Source organism: Halichoeres trimaculatus, unplaced genomic scaffold (assembly GCF_033239565.1).
Source record: "Halichoeres trimaculatus isolate MK-OKI-2021-1 unplaced genomic scaffold, fHalTri1.1 fHalTri1_scaffold_9, whole genome shotgun sequence".
In the NCBI taxonomy this organism is placed as follows: domain Eukaryota; kingdom Metazoa; phylum Chordata; class Actinopteri; order Labriformes; family Labridae; genus Halichoeres; species Halichoeres trimaculatus.
Window position 1 is genome coordinate 12,965,340 of NW_027437188.1, and position 16,895 is coordinate 12,982,234.

At 42.2% G+C, this 16,895-nt stretch overlaps 1 protein-coding gene across 4 annotated transcripts; it reads right to left on the reverse strand.

Annotated features, from left to right (window-relative positions):
* Nucleotides 1-99: 99 nt before the first annotated feature.
* cuedc1b (CUE domain containing 1b) lies at nt 100-15,760 on the reverse strand. Of its 4 annotated transcripts, none has more exons than XM_074679926.1 (11): nt 15,614-15,760; nt 10,843-11,481; nt 9,009-9,136; nt 6,865-6,991; nt 6,501-6,762; nt 5,513-5,578; nt 5,208-5,285; nt 4,675-4,768; nt 4,262-4,320; nt 3,415-3,484; nt 100-2,490 (listed from the first exon to the last, which is right to left on the reverse strand). In XM_074679926.1, coding segments are annotated over exons 2-11 (1,197 nt in total). In that variant the 5' UTR covers nt 11,155-11,481; nt 15,614-15,760; the 3' UTR covers nt 100-2,489. The 4 variants fall into 4 exon arrangements, with proteins under 4 accessions (XP_074536027.1, XP_074536028.1, XP_074536024.1 ...); XM_074679923.1 differs by having other exon boundaries at nt 101-2,490; nt 5,208-5,288; XM_074679925.1 differs by lacking the exon at nt 15,614-15,760 and adding an exon at nt 14,432-14,476 and having other exon boundaries at nt 101-2,490; nt 5,208-5,288.
* Nucleotides 15,761-16,895: the final 1,135 nt, after the last annotated feature.

A 16,895-nucleotide genomic window follows, 5' to 3' on the forward strand; every position in this document is an offset into this window, starting at 1 on the left:
ATGTGTAAGTAAACAGACAAAAAAAAAGCATGAAGTGACGAAGACAAGTTTTTTCTGAAGTGATAAAAAACACTTTATTCACAAAGGGAGAAAGTTAACTCATCTAACTTGTCTAAAGCTGAAAATCAGGCAGTTTTTTTCTTGAAACCTTCTGGTTGTAAACGTACTTAAACCCACAAAAACACACTTTATCTGCTCTCTCGTCAACACGTCTGTGTTCACGCAGGCTACATCAGACTGTCACTACATCTGGATCCATGCTAGTTTCACATCGACACAAACAAACAGAAAGAGCGGTACAAAGGATGGAAAACCTCATTGGCTTTTTTTTTTTCTAACAGCGTCACTTTCATCCAGTCAGATCAAGTCTTCACGAGGCAATCATCCGGTCAGAAGCTTCTGTATCCTGACAGACTCGTATCCATCGTGTGGAAATGTTATGGCGTTAACACTGGCATCAGACACGGCGTGATGAGCTGAGATATGGCAATGTAGAACAGGTGATATCTATTATTCCATAACGTTCTGCTCAAATCTAGAAATGTTTGAGCGCAGACATTTGGAGAGCTGGCAGAGTATCAGCAGAGTGAAGTGAAGCTGTGAACGAAGCAGCTGATTCACACTCCAGTTGGTTTAACAGGCCAGGTGAGAAGAACTCCAAATATAACACAGGTAAACTACCTCAGACAGAAATCCAAACCAACAGGACAAGACCTGAATGATGCAAGGGCTTATGGGTAAGAGGAGGTAGATTTGGGCTTCAGGTGGCATTATTCCAAAATTTAAATCACCATGTAGCTCCTAACAGTCAGAGTTGATGTGGAGGTTTGAGACCTGTCTCCTCTGTGAGAAGGGGAACTTTATGAAGCTGAAACACTATATCTCTAAATCAGAGACAGTTTAACCTGAGATAGAAAATAATGTTTATTGCAGTGTCATCTGTGAACTTTATCCTGCGTGGCTTTGACTTTATTTAATGTTATCTGAGAACCAAAATATGCCTGTCTTATTCATATAGAGCCCTCAGATGTCTGATCAGAAATGAAAGTGCAAATCGACAGTTTCTGCTGTCTTAAAAGATAACTATTTAAAGTATAAAGTTTGGACATATTTGTTTCTACAGAAATATCCACAGGCTGTGATTTCTCCTTAAATTAACTTGATCTCTATGCTCACAGGTCTAGGACAACCTGAGGAAGGCTTACAATTTATAATTCAGTAAGAGGAGATTTCAGTGATTTAATCCTGTGGAAATCTGCCTTCTCTCTGTTATTCATTATGAAAATACATAGCTGAGAACTAAAGACCATATCCCTCTGATTATACAGCTTCATCATAGAACAGATTTCTTTCTTTTTTCTACCTAGTTCTGATCATAAATTTAAAAAAAAAACCTGCAAAAAAAAAAATAAAGGTGACAACAACAACAACAATTTCTAACAGGGCAGATACAACCTCAATATGTTTGATCGCACATGGTCTGCCATTCCTGTAATGTGAAGAAAATTACCCTAAAACCTAACACTGACAAAATAAGCATCTGCATTTTTTTCATTTTAGGTTCATATTTTCTCTTTCTGTTGCAAAGATTTCATTTGGATATTTGCACTACATCTTTAACTGTCGTGAATTATAAAAGGTGTGTTCACAAATGTAAATTAGAGTTTGAAGCACTCAGTTTGAGCAACTTTACTAAATTCCTAATCCTGAGTGAATACATCATCACATTACAGGAGTCATTCACAGAATATTCCACCTCCTGTCAATACTCTCCCACCTGCAGACATCAGGATTCATGTTCTCCTTGGCTAGATTTCTGCATTTGCATTTGCTCTGAAAACACGTCTGGTCTCAGTTTCCCCCTGTGCAGGAGTGAGTTTCTCACCAGGCCAAACAAACCACCCTGGAGTTGGATCATGAGCTCCTCTTAATGTGATTGGCTGGTTATCATGTTGGCGTGCAGCCACAGCTGAGATGGCCACAGAGATCTGACACGTAAGAATTTCAGTTACAACCCCTGACGTTCAAAAAGAGCAAAATATTACAATCTGATTATTAAGAAAACATGGTATAAAAGCTCTACATGGTTTAGTGTATAGAAAGGGGCGTGTGCACTCTGAGCTGCCCGGCCTGAGGGAGCCAATCAGAGGCTCACAGTCTGCTACTGAGAGGGTCACATGACTACACGTGTGCTCCTCTCCGTCTAAAGGAAGCCGTTATAACAAATACTGTCAGACTAATGCATTTACATTAAAATTATATATATATAACAGAGTGTTATCATACAGAGAGTATACATTTACAGTGCTGGGAACAGTCCACGGCCTCTCCCAGGGAGGGGGAGGGGAGCCTTACACTGGCTGCTCTGGGTTAAAGGTGGGTGGAAGGGAGAGAAGAGGGGGTGGGGGACAGGAAGAGCTGCAAGGCCGCCACCCATGGGTCATGCTGCCGTCGCCATGGTAACCCTGATATGGTGCAGCGCAGGAGAATCTGAAATTCAAAGAGAGAGAAAGAGAGAGCGATTAGGTGATGAGGAGACGCGTCAGACGTCTGAATCACAGACAAAGGAGGAGGTTTTATTATTAGCTTCAGACCAAACAGTCTGGATGATTTCTTCTAATAAAGTCTGATAACAGGCACATATTTATTTATTTACAGACTGTGAGGAGTGGATACAGACAGTATGATGTCACTTCCTAATCAATCAACCTGTTTTGTTTCTGAGGTGAAGCTGTGAGATCTCTGCTCCAATAAGTGTTACATCTCACAGGGACTGAAGAACCTGTTCTAAGCCTCTCTCTTGTTGTGTAAGCTGTTCACAGCCAATCAGAGCTTCCTCACATCCTCACTGCATGTGGAAAGATAAGCTTTTACTTAACAACCATTGTTATTTTACTGATTCTATCACCATATCCTGAGCTTGATCTCATCAGAGGGTTTTGTAGTCTGATAGACTTCATTCTGATGTTTTGAAGCTTGTTAGGAAATATTTGAAGCCTCTGGTGATTGTAAGGAGGAAAATGATGTAACAGCGGAAGTTTTAAGACAGTTTAGGAACAAAGGGTAGAGGTGGGAGGAGCCTTCTCATCAGATGATACCATGCACTCTTTGGCTGAAGTAAAAACACATGTAAATTTTAATTACATGAGACTTCTGTAGAAAGCAAACCTTGAAAATTAAACCTGCAGAGCTGAGCATGAAGAAAACTGCAGTTTCCTGAATGTCCACCAGATGCTGTCTCCTAAAGTGAGTCAAACCCCACTGGCTGTATGTATTTAGCCTGTTTTTAACAGCCTTTCTGCAGCTTGTACCTCATTTTTTGCAGACGGATTAATGTTTATACAAATAAGCATATTAAATATGGATTATAACTTTAATAAATGGCACTTTCAGGAGCACTGAAGGGGGTCTTACCATGATAATGGCTCATTACGTTGTTCGTTCTCTTCCTGAGTTTTTGCTCTTCTGGGCTGACCATCTTCTTCTGGAAAAACACAAACATATACAGAAATGAGTCAACTTAACTCACAATCATAAACCTCCATTCTATCTGTTCAGGAATATGTGTGTGTATGTGTGTGTATGTGTGTGTGTGTGTGTGTGTGTGTGTGTGTGTGTGTGTGTGTGTGTGTGTGTGTTTGTGTGTGTGTGTGTGTGTGTGTGTGTGTGTCAGAGAAGTGAAATGTCTGCAGATGTCCATCTTTATTCTGGCAGGAATGAGGAGATAAAGAAGTTTGATCCTTGCAGTGAACAAAAGGAGAAGTTTCAATGAGGACCTCTGAGTTTCAACACACAGAAAGTGATTTTATATCAAGATCTGGAGCAGTTTCATGTTGTTTCTGTAGAAAATGTTATAAACAAAGTGGAGCTGACACACAGGAGCTAAAGACTGGTCTAAATTTAGTCTAAGTGACGTAAAGAGGCGATAAAAACAGAGACAAGGTTTAATCATCCCAGTTTTTCAGCTCCTCAGACACAAAGAAGTGAGTTTTATATAATGTGTCATCTTTAATGTTTGTAAAACAATGCTTCATATCTTTTCCTGACAGTGTTTGTTCTCCACTTCTCATTTTCTGACTAAAGCTGAAGTGAAACTGTTGTTTTTTTTTTAATCCACAGACAGAAACTGGTAGGGTGGGGGGTTGGGCTGCTGTAGGAGGGTGAGGTTGCTCAGTGTCTTTCAGGGGAGACTGTTGGAGACTGTAACACGGGGAAAGTCATTGTGCTATTTAAGATGTGTGTGTCTGTGTGTGTTTTGTACCATTGGGGTGACCCTCCACGTCGTCCAGGAGGTTGGCGGTAGAGTTGGCGGTGCCCAGTCTGAGAGGAGACTCAGTTAAGACCAATATTTAAAGAATCACAACAGAGGAGGAAGAAATCAGCTATGGAGACACATCATCACCTGACTCTTTGTCAGCAACTGAAAAAAAGATACACAATAAGTGCAAAAGTGATGACTGAAGCTTATGAAACTCTGTGTCTGTAAATAGATCCTTTTTCTAGTTCCCTCAGACAAAAACAACCCAGCATGCACTGTCTCTACAAGCAGCATGTCTCTGGATTTTGGAGGGAGCTGCAGAGAAACCAACCATGCACAGGGACAACACACAAACAGCACACACAGGATCCTGTTTTTTCACCCACAGAGAGGGACAGCTGTGGAGCAAAGGATACGAATGGTGCTTCAAGAGCGTCCTCCTTTTTGACTTTCTCCTCTTCGTCTTCTCTGAGAACGTTCTGGCGATTTCAAACAGCTTCTTTCTCGTAGCTAAGGGTCAGAAAACACAGCTATATCAGCCATTGAAAAAAAAATTAACCACATCATTCAATAACCTTTGATGATTATCTTTTTGACAAATATGGGCCCTGTTTTTGCACATGTTTGAGTCTCTTTTTCTTAAAAAGTGTGAAATATTTTGGAGCTGCTGCAGTGGATTTCTGTAACTGTTTATCTCTGACTTTATCAAACAAAAACTAAACATGTATGGGAGTAGTGGTCATACAAATCCAGCCTCCCAGAAGTTTCTGTCAGTCTCAGTGTGTGTGAAGAGTGTTGAAACAGCTGTTTGTTGTTAAAAATAATCTTCACCAGAGGACATCTAAGGCTTTTTGTACCTGTAAAAGTTTAGACCTGAGGTATGTATAAGAAGAAGGAGCAGAAGTGTTAAAGCTGACGCAGGTATTGATGAAATTGTCATCACACTCACATTTTCCCATGTGTTTGAGTTTGTCCCTGAACATGGCGTCATCTGAGACGGCGTCCAGTGAAGCTGCAGAGTACTGTTCTCCTGCACACAGACACAGCAGCACTAACACAAGGCACACTTACAGCATGTACATGAACACACACACACAGCACCTGTACAGGTATTTATAGAGTGAAGTCTACACACAGACTCACAGGTATTACACAGGTATCACAGTGAATGTGCAGACACACACACAGACCAGTATTCAGTAGAGTTCAGAGAGCAAACAGCTGAGCAGAGGAAGCTTGATGAGTGATATATACCTGTGGAACTCTCCATGCTAGATGAATGATTGGACTTTGATTTCTTTGATTCATACTTCAAGCGATCTAAAAACAGAGAGCAGATGTTATGAACACTGATGTGATGAGACCTGGATCTTATGGGATCATCGGGACCAGTTCACAGTTTTGAACAGGAGACCAACATTGTTTACTTCAGCACAGGACGATTAGAAACTGGTCACAGAGTCTGGTTACCGAATCAAATCTATCTCGAGCTTAAACAATGGAAGCACGAGAGCCTTGATCGTAAGCTGGGGGATGTTAGACTGTGAGAAATGGAGACACGTGGAATTGATTCAGTCCAAGTAAAGAAAGGGTTAAACAGCGACCAGACACACAGCAGCAATCAAAACTACAAACACCACAGCACAGGACGGGACCTTTACTGAAGTTTAACTACGTTTACTGAAACCAAAATAAAACTGTACTCTGTGGTTTTTATCTTTAGAGTGAGGATGTAAACCACTCTGGAAGTTTTCACTCCTGAATAACATGAACTAAAAGTCTGTGAAGAAAATCAGGAGGAGAAATTAGTAAGACAGCTGATGAGACACTGGTTAGGCTGAGCAGTTAAAGGGGCATTTCACTTTTTGTTAAGGTAGCTTTGGGCTGCTGTATGTTCTGTGTTAAACACAGCTTGAAGTTTCATTACTGGGACTAAAGTAATTCCAGAGAGACGAGCACTGGACTCGAGCATCAAGGCAGATCATGGCAATAACAGAACAAAAATAAAACATCTGAGAAAAGGTTCCTGAGAAGTTTCAGTTTATCCCCAAGGACAAACAACTCAGCTCAAAAGATTCACAATTTCAAAAACGTGTCTAAAAACTCCAGAGGGAACCTTTTCTTTATCATAAAGACGAGCTGGATGTTTGTAGAATTTAGGCATCACTTCTCATCTGAATAAAACGCCATAACAGACTTCAGAATGAGCTCAGAGGAGACAGTCTGGTTCAGATGCTCGTACCTCTCTCTAAGGCGATGAGGAACTCGCGGTTGCGCTGCAGCTCTCTCATAAACTCCTCATTCTGCAGGAACAGGGCGATCCGCTCGTCTTCCAGATACTGCTTCAGCTTCTTGTCTTGTTCTGTGGCTCCTGAGTTCAGACCTGGACCTCCTGTGGACCCTGCAGCTCCAGGCACAGAACCAGACCCGGCTGTCCACTGGCCCACTGAGGAAACTGAGGAGGAGGAGGAGGAGGAAGGCTGAGAGAGACTGCTCTGAGAGCTCTGTGGAGGCAAAGACAGGAGAGGACAGGGGTGTTCATGTCTGATTAACTGAGTGTTTAGATCAGACTTCAGGAAACCGGGTCAGGTCTGACATCATTTCACCTTAATACTGTCCATCTGCTGGGGCAGGATCCTCAGGAAATCATCAGGCAGGTTCCCGAGCAGAGGAGGGTTCCAGTTACGGTAACTTCTGACCTGCTGGTGACCTGGAGGAGGTTCAGCTTCAAACCTGGGAGACAGCGAGGAGTTACAGGGGTCATGACTGAGTCCATCAGCTGCAGCAGGCACATTACACATTTTAACCATTCATTATTCAGATCTTTCAACTGACCCGCTACAGGCCTGAGTCAGGAAGCTTTAATCATTTATTACTTGTCATGAACGGAAACAGAGATTGCTCACAGGTGAAGGGGAAACCTCCACAGCTGGTTCAAAATTCATGCAAATAAAACAAACATGATCTCTGAAAGTTTCTGTTGGAATTAGATTTCAAGTTATATGAAAGGTCCCATATTATGCAAAAAATCCCTTCATCTAGTCTTTTGGTGAAATTTGTGGGTCTCAGGCTTTCCTCCCAGCCTACAAAATGTGATATTTAAAGACAAAACCTCTACTTAGTAGAGCTTGTGAATGTAAAATCCTGACCTAAAACAAGCTTGGATTTTGGGGATTTGCTGACGTCAGTGATTCCCTTTTTTGACCAATCAGGAGCAAGGCTGACCTGATTGATCCACCGGAACAGGCACCCCGAACCTCCTCCCCGCACCCACTCCCCTCCCTGCTGCTGGAGAGAAATCTCTCCAGCAGTGGGGAGGAGAATGCCGAAGTTGAAGAGCCATCACTGCTCTGTTTTTGGCTGTAAACAGCCACATAGTTCCATGCACAAGCTTCCCATCTCTGAAAAAGACAAGACTAAGTGGCTAGAGTTCATTTATCAAGGAAATGTGCCAGCTACACTCAGTAAAACTGTGCATGTGTGTGCTAGTCACTTCACGGTTGACTGCTTTTCCAACTTTGGACAGTACAACAGAGGGCTAGCGAATACACTGGTCCTGAATCCAGGCGCGTTACCAACCATCCACCAACAAACCTCGGACCCTGGAAATCTGAGTATTTTAAATGCTGTGTGCTGTGGAGCAGATGTAAGAGCTTTTCCTCAGTGTCCCCCCTGTCTCTATGTTAGCTTCAGAATGCCAACTTTAGCTGCGGTTAGCCTGTTGTTTTAGCCTGTAATGTTACAGTAAACGAGCTTCACTGTTTTCTAAACATTGTGCACTCGGAGCTTGTGGCGCCACTCTCAGTGACGTGGAAGAGCGGGACGGTATCACCGGTGACTCATTTACATATGAAGGTCACGCCCACTAAATCAGAGCGTTCTGAACAGAGGGGCTATGAGAGCCTGGAAACAATGCTGCTGTGCTTGATTTATTGGCTTTTTGACCAAAACATGCGACTACCATTTCATGAAGACATCAATGATCCATATTAAACTGCAGAAAAAGAGCATAATATGATATCTTTAAAGAATTGGTGCAAATAGCTGTTCAGCTGTGTTGGTGTATCATATGTGCTTCACACACTGAAAATATTTATCGTGCAGCCTGGCTGTCTGACACCTCTACGCCGTGGCAGCGTTCATAGGCGTTAAAAATAACGATACAGAAATAAACTGGTCACTGAAGGTTTGATCGCCTTCATGGCTCCTTTTTTCTGACAACAGCATGTAATGTTCTCAGCACCACTACAGCTCTCAAAGCTTAATTTCACATTTATTTTTCATTTGCATTATAACTTTAATATTCTTACTGAATATGGTAAAGGGTAATAACTGAATCTCCCCCTGAGATAATCAAGTATCTCTGACTCTACAGTTAGATTTTGGAGACTTTGAGTCATTTTCTGTTCACATATACAAATGCCCCTTCTCACTTTCAAAGTAAGAAAAACAATTCCTGTTATAGTTATAAGCTGGAAGTTGTTTTGCTTCTTTTTCATATGCAGAACTGCTTGTTCACCAAGCATGCTAATGTTAGCATCGAGCTCAAATCTCTACAGAGCTCAGTAAATAAAGAGCTCAAAAAACTCCTCGACACCATCATCTGTAAAAACTGTCCATCTGTTCACAGTTTGATGAATCAGGCCCCCAAAGAACACAAAGATGTTTGTTAAGCTTGATGGAAAATCTGATGATTGCATAATCAGAGCCGTGCTTCCTCTATCCAAAGGTTCCAGTTCCTCTTCCTTACCTTGGTGGTGGTGTGGGCGGGGCGTCCGGGTACTTCCTGTCATAAATGTGCATGTCATACGTCGGTGGGGAGTAGACCGGAGGCGGCTCCTCATCTGAACTGTCGGGTTCCAGTGTTCGATCCAGAATCTGAAAGCAGAAAAAGAGGAGCTTTGTTTCACTGTACTGTACCTTTCAGACCTGATCACCTCCATCCCTCTACCTGGCTCCAGCTGCAGTCTGATTGAACTGCACGATGGATTTAGACCGGCTTTTATCTCCTATTTATTTTGGTCCACAGCCTGAATGCTTCAGTTCTGCAGCACTGTGTTCAGGGTGTGATCCTTCCTGTCATTGAACTCAGATGTTTGGACAACAGTTCATTAACAGAACAGAGCTTACAGAGTGTACAGCACTCAGAACCACTGAGAGGAGGAAGGTGTTTGAGATGAACGTACAGGAAGAAAAACGGGCAGGACATCATGATTAAACATTCCTGTTTGCATCAGATCCAATCGCCATTTCTTTTTAATTTTTAGATTTGCAGATACTTTACAAGATATGTTCATGGTGGAATAGAGAGAACTGTCTAAGAAGATAAACACCTGATGGTATAAACGTGTTTTCTTAAAGCGGGTACACACTACAGGATAATCGAGCTGATTTCTGTCCCGATCTCCCCTTACGATCAAAGTCAACAAAGGTCTGATCGTCAGATGATTGCAAATGACATCGTGTCTGATTTGCCTGTGGTGTGGGGTGTGATAAGAGTGATTTTATTCTGGTCGGAGCCACTCGGAAGGCCTTCGATTGGGAGATTGAAGATAACGAACATGTTTAATATTTGCTACTAAAAATCTTGTAGTGTGAGGGGCGCAATGAGAGGAGCTGAGCAGGTACAGCGTGTTATGTCACATGTACCGGTGCAGAGTCAATCAAGACATGAGCTGAATCAGCTGACTGACCGAAGAGGAAGTAAGAAATCTATCTGTAATATTTGTCACTCGGGGTGCACCGGTCATAATTTTCTGGCTGATCGCCAATCACCGATCTTTAAAAAGCCTGACCTGCTGATACCGATTTGGACTGATACTGATTTTAATTTTTATTTTTTATAACTGACAGCATATACCTTCAATGTTCCCATCTTATTTTATTGAAATAATTGAACAATACCTGTGAAACAGTAAATCTTTATGTTTTAACTTTAACAACCAATAAAGTGTCCTGAGTGTTAGGTCTCAGAGCAAAAAGCAACAAAAGCTGGCTGTCAGACCTTCCTGGTGGTATATAAGATCAGTTTCATATGTAGGGATGGGCCGGTCACACATCACTGATCACCGAGCACCAAACCCCCAAAATTAAGGAAATCGGCACTGATCGATCAGTGCATGTCTATTCGTCACGATTTTACTGACCTTCAACTCGCAATGTTATCCATACAGCCAATGTCCTCGCCGTCTCCACGACTTTTTCCATGATCATTTTTCTTTTTTTGTGCGTTTTTTTTAAATTCTAGAGGCCAAAAACAACCATCATTGTTGTTTCACGTCCGTCCGTCATGTTTGTTTACACCAAATTCCTGTTTTACTATGTGAGATTTGGAATACTGAGCATGAAGAAGCTGAAGCTCTGCTGAGGAATAGTTAGTGTGTGGTTTTGCTCCAGACTGCAGACCTCACACTTTAAAAATCGCAAAAATGACATCTTGTATGATGTCTTTTGTTATCAACAAGTGCGTGCTCTCTAAACGTGTGAAGGTTTGAAGAATCCTGTAATGTGTGCCAGCCTTAAGCAGAGACCTGCATTCCTTCCCCCGCCTGATGCTTTGATGACCTTTGACCCCCCCCTCTGACCTCTGCTGGGATGCTGTCATCTGAGTCGGAGCTGTCATCAGAACCCTGTCCGTCAATGCTCATCTGCAGCAGCTGGTCGATGGTGGCGTCCACAGCTCCGTTGTTGGAGCGCAACACGCACTCGATGACCTCGTAGTCCATAGAGGGGAACATGGTCTTGAAGTCTTCCATGGCCTGGTTGAACTCCAGCCGTCGGACCTGTCGGTTGGGTCTGCTGTTGTTGAGCTGGCCCTGTCCCCCGCCGCCGCCGCCCCCGCCACCGCCGCTCCTCGAGCCGCCATTGCTGCTGCTGCGCCTGAACAGGCTGGTCATCCTCAGGCCTCCTGATTGGACGGCTCTTCTTCTCTGTCACCAACACAAGCGCTGCGGCCCTGTCGCTCTCTGGTCTGTTCACCGTGTCCTGCTCAGTCTCTCATTCTAACGCTAACATGGCAGACTGTGGGTGGAGCTCAGAACAACCACGACCCCCCTCCAAAGACACGCGCTATTCAGACGCGTCCAACATGGCTGGCTATGTTACAGGGGTGTGACGGCTGAACAGCGTGATGGTGACAGAAAGTTAAGGTCTGAGGTTCTGTCACCAGGTACAGGTTAGAGTCCACCAGGGAACGCTCATGGCTACGTCACCGTCATCGGCACCTGCCGGGAGGAAACAGACAACGGGTTAGAAATCCATCAGTGAGGCAGGAAACAAACCACGGGCAACATGATACCACTCTAGATGATCTCTGAAGAAACAAAAGTGTTGAGATTGCACGTCTGGTTAACCAAGAGAGAACGGGAGCAGAGCTCACCCAGCAGCCTTCAGTCCTCCCTGCAGGTCCTCGTGCCTGTGTGTTGTGACTGAGTAAAGCATTGGTGTCTTTCTGTTGGCTTCCTGCTGTGTATCAGGCACTCACACTAACATGCCTCTAAGGTGTGTGTGTGTGTTCAGGCTGTGAGAGCATGGCTGCAGCACTGTGCTGGGAACAGACTGTAACATCCCTGTACATATGGTGGACTGAATTATGGAGCTGCAGACATGTAGAAGCCGCTCAGAGCTGCTCTTAATTAATTCCTGCTCTCTTCTTCCTTCCTGCTTCACTGGAGGAGCTGGGAGGAGGGGGAGGAGGAGGGGGGTGATTGTACTTGGCGGCTGCCCAGTGCCACATGGCGGTGCCAGGCCCCATCCACAGCCTATAAACAGATCCTCTCTCTCATCAAGAGTCTGCCTCTGATGTAAACAAGATGTCTGCTCTGATAGCCTCAGCCTTGTGTGACACACAGGCCGAAAGAGAGACAGAGAGAGATGTGATTCATTATATCAGGCCCACGAAACGAGGCTGAAGAAAGTCATGTTCAAACATTAAAGAGCGGAGCTGCTCATAAAACTCTCATTTGATGCTTTCCTTGTTTTTTACTGTCTTACTCCACTTCCTGTTCTGATAACAAACAAGTCTCTGATTCTCAAGGACACAGAGCACGTCACGAGTAGTAAACAAAAAGAAGACCAGTGGTGAACTAAATCAGCAAAAAGACAGAGTAACGGTAAAAAATTGAGACATGCAGTTTGTTTTAACATGAGGCTCTATGGGGACTGACTCACTGCTGGAGACAGACTCTAGTGGACACCAAGGGAACTGCAGTTTAATTTACATGGAGCTCAATGGGGCATTTCTTAAACCACTTCTCGTACAAGTTACTGCCTATGTCTTACATCTAAAGCTTATAGCTTTGTTAGTCTTATTTTTTCACTTTTCTTCATTTTTCACATCCACAGACTTTTGATACTAACTCCTTCCAATCAAACACAGAACTTAAAAAGCTTTTAGCCTGGTTCTGCCACAGAATATTAGCGCTCATGAGTAGAAGTGAAACCATGCCAAGGCCTTGCACTTACAAAGATATCTTCCTAACATCATCATATTAATCCTGCACCTAACAACCAGACTATATTTAGCACACAATCCAGGACTCAGAGTCCTCTGGGAGTGTGTGTCTGTATCAGTGTACAGGAGGGGGATGATTACCAAATGAGGAGAAGAAATAAAAGTCTGATCAGTCTGTTATTTGACTGGCTGTACTGGTGTTAAACCATTCACCATCTGATTCACACACATTCACAGTCTGATGTCAGAATATTCTCACTGCATCACCTTTGAACTCTGAATTTTAAGCATTTCTTACGTTGTCACTGATGATGATGATGCTTTACTCTATGAGCTGGGATAAAGACAGCTAGCACCTGTTGCCCAGCATGTGTTCATACGTTCAGGACACAGTGACAGATAAAATGTTTGCATGCTGCAGAGTGAGAAACAGAGTTTGGACCAGGATACACCCAGGTGTAAATTATAAATACAATACAAAAGGAGTTATCTGCACAGGCGTGTGTGTGCAGGAACACAGGCAAAGGTGTGTTTTTTCATGAATCAGCTGATAATAAATCAACTTTTTTTTTACTCACAGGACTCCTTCTGTTATATTTTGTCTCTGTTTCTGGTCTTTGTTAGTCTGGACTTTGATACAGAAAGACAAACTGTCTCACACACACACACTCACACACTTACTCAGACACTCACACACAGCTGGGAGCAGCTGGATTTAGACAGACGAATGCAGAGTGATCCTACAGCTGCACACACCATGTAAATTAAAAGAGGGATCATAACCTGCTGCAGGAGAGCCAGATGTTCCAGCTCTGTGCACAATGAAGGCTCAAACAGAAGGCTTAATGAACAGGACTTTAAATACACCAGACCTCACAATACTGCAGTTATAGTTTAGGAAATGCATCAACTCAGTGTAAATGCAAGATTTCACCAACAACACTAAAAGAAATCCTCAGTAAGATCAGGTATTATGGTCTCTGAATAACCAGCTATGAATTAAATAATGCATGAATAAAGTCAAGTATGGATGGTTTATACTCAAAGCTCAGCGCACACAACAAATTGCACCACACTGGATTCAAAAGACCAAGCTTTAATGCAGAACTCCAGCCTCAAAGATATAACTGGATTACAAGATTTACTAAAGGAGTTCATTTTCTTAATGGTTCAGTCGGTCAACTATAAAAGTCCAGTCAGGTGATGTGTCGTTCAATGTTTTTTTCTTGTCAGACTGTGACTGCTGCATGTCTTCTGTCTGACACAAACAGCCCTGTATGATCTCATTATGGCTGTATGCGTTTTATCATAAAGGTATTTATCTGCATGTTCCAGTCATTCAGACCACACTCTGTCGTCCATTACTGTGACTTGATACAGCTACAGACAAAAACCCAATCAGCTGAGAGTAGCTCTGCTATAAACTGTCCTATCTGCAAGGCTAAGCTTTAGCAAAACTGTCTAAATTTTCAATAGCTGAATGTAATTTTAGTAGTGTTTTTTTAAATTCTGTTACAGTGGATTTATATACAGTTTTAAGTTCTTACTAATAAGATCAAGCATCTCTGAGTGGTGTCTTCCTTTGAGAATCAATCAATTGATTCTGATGTGCTTTATGATCAGGTCTTTCAGGTTTATTATCTAGATAAATGCTGCTATGCTCCACGAGTGAGCTATGAAACCAGGATTCAGAGACAGGAAAGAGCTTCAGAATAATTCACCTTCAGGTGTGTAGTGTTCCTCTCTCCTAAAGTTTGGAAAATCTGTTCTCTCTGTCAAAGCAAAGACAGGAAAGCATCCCCGTCAGGAAGAGATAATTGTCTAGTTAGTTTTACAAGCCTCTGTTTCAACAAGCAATTGATAAATACATATTATTCGACAATGTATGCAAGTTATTAAAACATAAGGCCAGCATATTATTCCTCGAAAGTGTCAAGCTTCAAAGCTTTTTGTATTCTATCCCTGACTTCTTCACTACCTCAAAAAAAAAAAAGTAAGGCCCATCCCGTAAAGGCCAGAGTTGTTTCATATCCTACTTGAATTTGATACAACTTGGTGAATTTCATTTTACTAAAAACCATGCAGATTTATTATTTGATTAACAGCTGGACAGAGAGCATAAGTGTGCTTGTCATTTTTGGATAATTTAATTTATCCCAAGTGTTAGTAAGATAAAATTATGTCTAAATGCAGAAAAGCTACTGAAACAGCAAAAATTATTTAGTTTAATGTTAGTCCCGCCTCTGACTACTCAAACAGCCTATGACCATTTGGGTTTTGGGGGTGGCATCACAGCTGACCAATCAGATTTAAGGGGGTCCGTGCCGTTATTGGCCGCCCCGAGGTTCGCCCCTTGGGTTCGCCTCTGCTCTCTGTGCTAATCAGGTCGCTGCTAGCTGGCTAACGGTTCTCCTCAGCAGCTGGTAGCTCTCTGTGAACTGTCAAACGCTGCTCTAAATATCACCATTAATGATAACTGTACATGAATAAACGAAATGGTCCTTTGAGATAACCATTCTGTGACGTTAAGATAAATAATATCACAGGGACAGCTGAAGTAACCTTTGGTTTAATGAGCGACATATCAGTTAGCAGTAAAGCTAACTAATCAGTGCCAGGCTCGTCCAGTCAGATTCACAGGCCGCGGTCAGACTCTCGATAATAACTCTGCAGCTCCCTGATCGCAGCTGCCTGCACGCCCGATGTTTGACTGAAAACACCAAACTGAAGCGTATTTCTGATTTTCAGTCTGATGGAGACACGTTAGCAGAGAGCCACACTTCGCTTCAGTCCGTGTTGGTGTTTACAAACAGCAGAGGGAATAAAGCAGGCTCAGTATTTCACCCTGCAGCACATATAAATGTTAAACATTAACAATCAGATAAATATGAAATGATTCTCACCGACAGAGACGACCAGAAAATCCTCACACAGAACCGAAGAGTCGATGTAAAGAGCAGCTGATCAGCAGAGAGCAGGCTTTTATCATTGTAATGTGAAACAGAAGGAGACTGTCCGAGCCTGCACTCACCAGCAGACTGTCTGCCGGAAAACACAGCTGGAAACTGGAAACTGGAGCATACGGAGAGACCCAAACTTCAAAATAAAAGACTGCTTTATTATTTGAAATGAAAACTATGTTCTGCTATATGGTTTTGATGACATTAAATTGATATGACACCTGCTGGTTCTTTTGCCTCCCCGTTATCTCTTTGATGTTATTATCAAAGCTAAAAAAAAAAAAAAAAAAAATAAGATCAACTCAGCAACAAACAGCTGATTTATCATGTAATACTTTTTCTTCAAAATCTCGAATCAAGAAATCTCCCCCAAAATGAATGCAAGATTGGATTTCTGATCTAGATTATGATCTTTGTGCTCTGCACAGTCCTGTACAAACTTATGCATTTTCTATTATACTTTTCGACATTTTGAAGCTCATTTTATTTTTTCAGAAATTTCTAATCTTCGGGATTAATGTTGTTGTGTTCCTCTTATTTTTGCATTCCTATGTGTACTTCATTGCACTGAAAGCATTGAGTTTAATGGCATGCTGATAAACCTTGTCAGCAGTACCCCTTCCTCTGTTTTATTTCCTGAAAATCAGTATCTGTTCTCATTTTAACACGGTCTGTTGTACTTGAGGACATGTTAGTTTAGTGAACACTATTTTAATATCAAAAGGTTATTTTGAATTGTTTCTCTGGATGTACCCTGAAACATTTTTTTGTTTTGTTTTAGAATTTATTTAACATGATTTGAAAAAAAAAAATGGAATAACCTTTATTGTTTAATGGACCTTTCTCACATGACTTCTATTATTGGCTAACTTATATCAAATGTACTTATTAAATTATTTAATCAACAGTGTGCACAGAGTAGCTACCTGATGTTTTCAGATAAATTAACACATTTTATTTTGAAGGCCAGGTTTCCTGACTTCCTATGTGTTATAGCTTTCCAAGCCTTCAAAGAGCAGATGAATGAACAGCAAAGGGGCAGAGTTTTAAATCAGAGGAAACCTGGAAACAGAGAAATGGATTTCAGAGTGAGACTTATTCTCTGTGAACTCAACGTTCATCTCTTAAATAAATCTGCCTCCAGGAGTATTCAGGGTCAGTCACAGTAGTATTTAGACTTCAGAGAGGTGACACTCTACAGGATGAGTCAATCAGGGTGCAAAAA

Bases quoted from the DNA above. Each gene is read 5' to 3' on its own strand.
- cuedc1b (XM_074679923.1), bottom strand. From the start codon at position 11,154: ATGACCAGCCTGTTCAGGCGCAGCAGCAGCAATGGCGGCTCGAGGAGC. The intron at 5,579-6,500 runs GTACGAGCATCT...CTCTGTTTTTAG, and splicing joins CCTCATCGCCTTAGAGAGAG to ATCGCTTGAAGTATGAATCA. The intron at 3,485-4,261 runs GTACAAAACACA...GTGTTTTTCCAG, and splicing joins CGTGGAGGGTCACCCCAATG to AAGAAGATGGTCAGCCCAGA.